Below are 3,713 nucleotides of genomic sequence, written 5' to 3' on the forward strand. Positions count from 1 at the left end.
CCACATAGAAGCTGATGCCCGGGTGCGTGGCGAGGGCCCTCCACAGAAACTCCTGCGTGTAGGGCTCCAACGGCAGCGGGAAGGGCGGCACGCGCGTCTCCAGGCGGCTCCACAGCGCGGGCAGACACAGGCCATCAAGCCCCTCCAAGGCCACCTCGTCCAACAACGACTCCAACGCGTCCATTGCTACTTCAGTTAGTAGCGCCCGGGGCGCCTGCGCACTTCGCCGCCGAGGACCCCGGTCCAGAGCGCCTGCGCACGACGGCGAGCTACTCCGGAGGCGGGTCGGACCCCGCGATCGGAGGAGGAGTTTCAGAGCGCCTACGTAACGTCATCCCTTTAGAGGGCGGGCTCAGCCAGTGAAGCTCCGCCGCCATTGGTCCGCATACCCGCAGTAACCAGGGGAACTGCAAACAGTGCAGAGACCGCTTCCGGTTTCAGCACCCGGAACCACCGCCTCTAGGGATGGACGGTGAGTGTTCGTTGGCTCCTCCGGGAGGTCGAGGAGTTATTCTCCCATCTCTCCTCAGGCTTCCTTCCCCCCCCACGCCCCCTCAACCCCCCGGGGGGGCAGAATGCCAAGCTACAGACCCCTGGACCACCACTGCCAGACCTAAGGTGGTCTCGGGTCTGAGGGAAGGGAAGCCTTAGTGGTCCGGGATGGGGAGGAGAGGCTGGGGGAGTGGTCAGTGTTTGCCTCTGTCGAGCTGTGGTCGCGTAGGAACCCGGGACTGGCCGGGGACTCAGTGAAGGGGTTTGGGTAGGGCAAGAAGTCAACGTCTGAGGGGGCTCTTGTGTGTCCTAGGATGTGCACCTTTGGGATATGGGAGTTGGTGTGGCGGCAACCTCCTCATGGGGCGGGCGGTCAACCTACTGGAAAACGGGACTTGGTAGGGGAGGGGCGGGCGGAGACCGGGGGATGCTCTCTTCTTTGCCTCGATGTTAATAATGATGTTCAGCGCCAGGGGCTCTGTTAGTGCTGTCAGGCAACACGTCGCGAAGCTTCGTAATAGCCCTTTGCGTTGAGTGTTGTTATCCCATTTTGCAAATGAGGTAACTGAAGCTCAGAGAAGTTAAATAACTTGCCCCCGTGAACCCAGGCTCTGTCTCCGGAGCTGAATTGTGCAGTTTGAGGTTTGGAAGGTGCTTTGCCCCTCCTTCATTTCAGATGCTACAAATGCAGATATCTGCAAGGGCAACCCTAGAGGACTGGATTGGGCTGTGACTGAAAATCAGTCCTTCTGAAAGGGAAGCTTCTCACTCGGCTACTGCCAATTACTTTCTTGGGGGGCACCTCTCAAAACACCACGAGGGCCCATCCATCTGAAGGCCAGATGCAGCGGTGGGCCACCATCTAAGGGTCCCTGATTAGAACCCTGGAATTGACCATTGGAAGCAATCTGAAAATAGGCTACGTTGGTATCTCATTTTGTAGATGGGAAGGCTAATGTCCGGAAAGACCAGTAGTGTCTGCGCTGGAATCCAGATCATTTTTCTCATTTTACCACTCCCCCTCACTTCTGGTGAATTGGTTTCTTTGTGACATCTACTTAATGCAGTTTGGAAAAAATTTAATTAACAGTCTTGTTATGTGCTTAGAAGACATCTTTGCCCTTTGTACTTCAGAGGTAGTATAAAATGTCATTTGCCAACTTGCCCTGTGGAAAGGTTAGTATAATATTGCTATGGAACAATCATCAAATCTTTTTGGTCTCAGGATGCCTTTATACTCTTACCTCAAAAGAACATTGTTTATGTATATCTGTGCTATTTAACATATCAGAAATTAAAGCTGAGGAAATCTTAAAACATTAATTAATTTAAAAATAACCCATTACTTCTGAATATAATACTAGCTTTAGTTAAAAACAGCTATATTCCCATCCTCCTCCTGCCCCCCCATTAGCAGGAATAGTGGAATTATTTTACATTTTCCCAAATTTCTCCAATATCTGGCTTAACAGAAAATAGCTAGACTCTTGCCGTGGCCAGTGTGGCTTCATTGATTGGTCATCGTCCTGTGCACAGAAGGGTCTCCAATTCGATTCCCCTTCAGGAAACATGCCTGGGTTTCGGGCTTGATCCCCAATCAGGGTTCATGTGGGAGGCAGCCGATCTATGTGTCTCTCACATCAATGTTTCTCTCTCCCTCTCCCTTCTCTCTCTCTCTCTCAAATCAATAAAAACATCCTTTTTAAAAAAAGAAAAAGAAAATAGCTAGACTCTCATTTTGGCTTCAGCAACCAGATTGTTGTGCTATTATTTTATCTGATGTATATGAAAACTCAGGTGTCTCACAGATATACAGCGGTAAGGGAATATTTTAATTGTCTTTTCTGGTTAACTTTTTTGTGCTCTGTTACTTTAAAATCCATTTGTCAGTCTTGCTTTTCCATTGGATATTTTACCCATGTATGATTTTATAAGTTAGGCATTGGTCATTTGGAAAATGTTACTTTGGTGATTTATGCAGTTCTTCCAAATGTTTACATTGGCAATCTCATTACACAGTATAAAATGGCATATTATTACATAATATCAAAAACACATTCATTGATATCACCACCTATCTCATTTTGTAAAGAGAGTTTAACTGTTGGGTTGCTATTAAATTCAAGGTAAGTACAAACAAGCTTTCTATTTGTTTACGCTTGAAAGCTTGAATTTTATCATTAGCAACAGATATTGTCAGTTGTTTCCCTGAAGTGAAAGGTTTACTTTTGTATTTGAAAAAGGGTTTACCAGACCACCCAAATCTGAATAACTATAGCTTGTCTGTTCTCCCCCCCCCACCCCCGCTTTAATGCTTTATTGTTCAAAGTATTACATGTCTCCTTCCTCCCGCCCTTGACCTCTCCCCAGCACTCCCACCCCCCAGCACATGCCCTCACTCCCCTAGAGTCTGTGTCCATTGCTTATGCTTATATGCATGCATACAAATCTCTGGTTACTCTCTTACATCCCCTCTCCCCCAACTCTCCCCTGCCTTCCCTCTGAGGTTTGATCTGTTGGATGCTTCTCTGTCTCTGGATCTATTTTTGTTCATTATATTCCACAAATGAGTGAGATCATGTGATATTTATCTTCCTCCCACTGGCTTATATCGCTTAGCATAATGCTCTCCAGGTCCACCCATGCTGTTGTGAATGGTAAGAACTCTTTCATTTTTACAGCAGTGTAGTATTCCATTGTGTAGATGTACCACAGTTTTTTAATCCACTCATCTACTGATGGGCACTTAGACTGTTTCCAAATCTTAGCTATTGTAAATTGTGCTTCTATGAACATAGGGGTGCATATATTCTTTCTTTGATTTGCATCTCTCGGATGATTAGTGACTTTGAGCATCTTTTAATATGTCTCTTGGCCTTCTGTAAGTCCACTTTCGAAAGGTGTCTATCTAGATCCTTTGCCCATTTTTTGATTGGGTTGTTTATCTTCCTTTTGTTAAGATGTATGAGTTCCCTATAAATTTTTGAGATTAGACCCTTATTGGATATAACATTCGCAAGTATGTTCTCCCATACAGTGGGTTTTCTTGTTTTGTTGACGGTTTCTTTTGCTGTGCAGAAGCTTTTTATTTTGATGTAGTCCCATTTGTTTATATTCTTTTTAGTTTCTGTTGTCCTAGGAGCTGTATCGGTAAAGATATTGCTACGACATATGTCTGATATTTTACTGGCTATGGATTCTTCTAAGATCACCTGACTTAC

At 45.9% G+C, this 3,713-nt stretch overlaps 2 protein-coding genes across 3 annotated transcripts in view; one reads left to right on the forward strand and one right to left on the reverse strand.

Annotated features, from left to right (window-relative positions):
• The window catches only part of GTF3C1 (general transcription factor IIIC subunit 1), an 86,010-nt gene extending 85,752 nt beyond the window's left edge, over positions 1 to 258 (reverse strand). Inside the window, exon 1 of the mRNA XM_006756869.2 lies at positions 5 to 258. Within this exon, the coding sequence (XP_006756932.1) occupies positions 5 to 184 (180 nt within the window). The 5' untranslated portion in view covers positions 185 to 258. The remainder of the gene's footprint in view (positions 1 to 4) is intronic.
• Positions 259 to 409: 151 nt separating this feature from the next.
• Positions 410 to 3,713, forward strand: part of KIAA0556 (KIAA0556 ortholog) — a 203,480-nt gene continuing 200,176 nt past the window's right edge. For both annotated transcript variants that reach the window (XM_015559503.1, XM_006756852.2), the window contains exon 1: positions 410 to 472. In XM_015559503.1, coding sequence (XP_015414989.1) covers positions 466 to 472 — 7 coding nt within the window. In that variant the 5' untranslated portion in view covers positions 410 to 465. The remainder of the gene's footprint in view (positions 473 to 3,713) is intronic.

This window comes from Myotis davidii, unplaced genomic scaffold (genome assembly GCF_000327345.1).
Source record: "Myotis davidii unplaced genomic scaffold, ASM32734v1 scaffold934, whole genome shotgun sequence".
NCBI classification, from domain to species: domain Eukaryota; kingdom Metazoa; phylum Chordata; class Mammalia; order Chiroptera; family Vespertilionidae; genus Myotis; species Myotis davidii.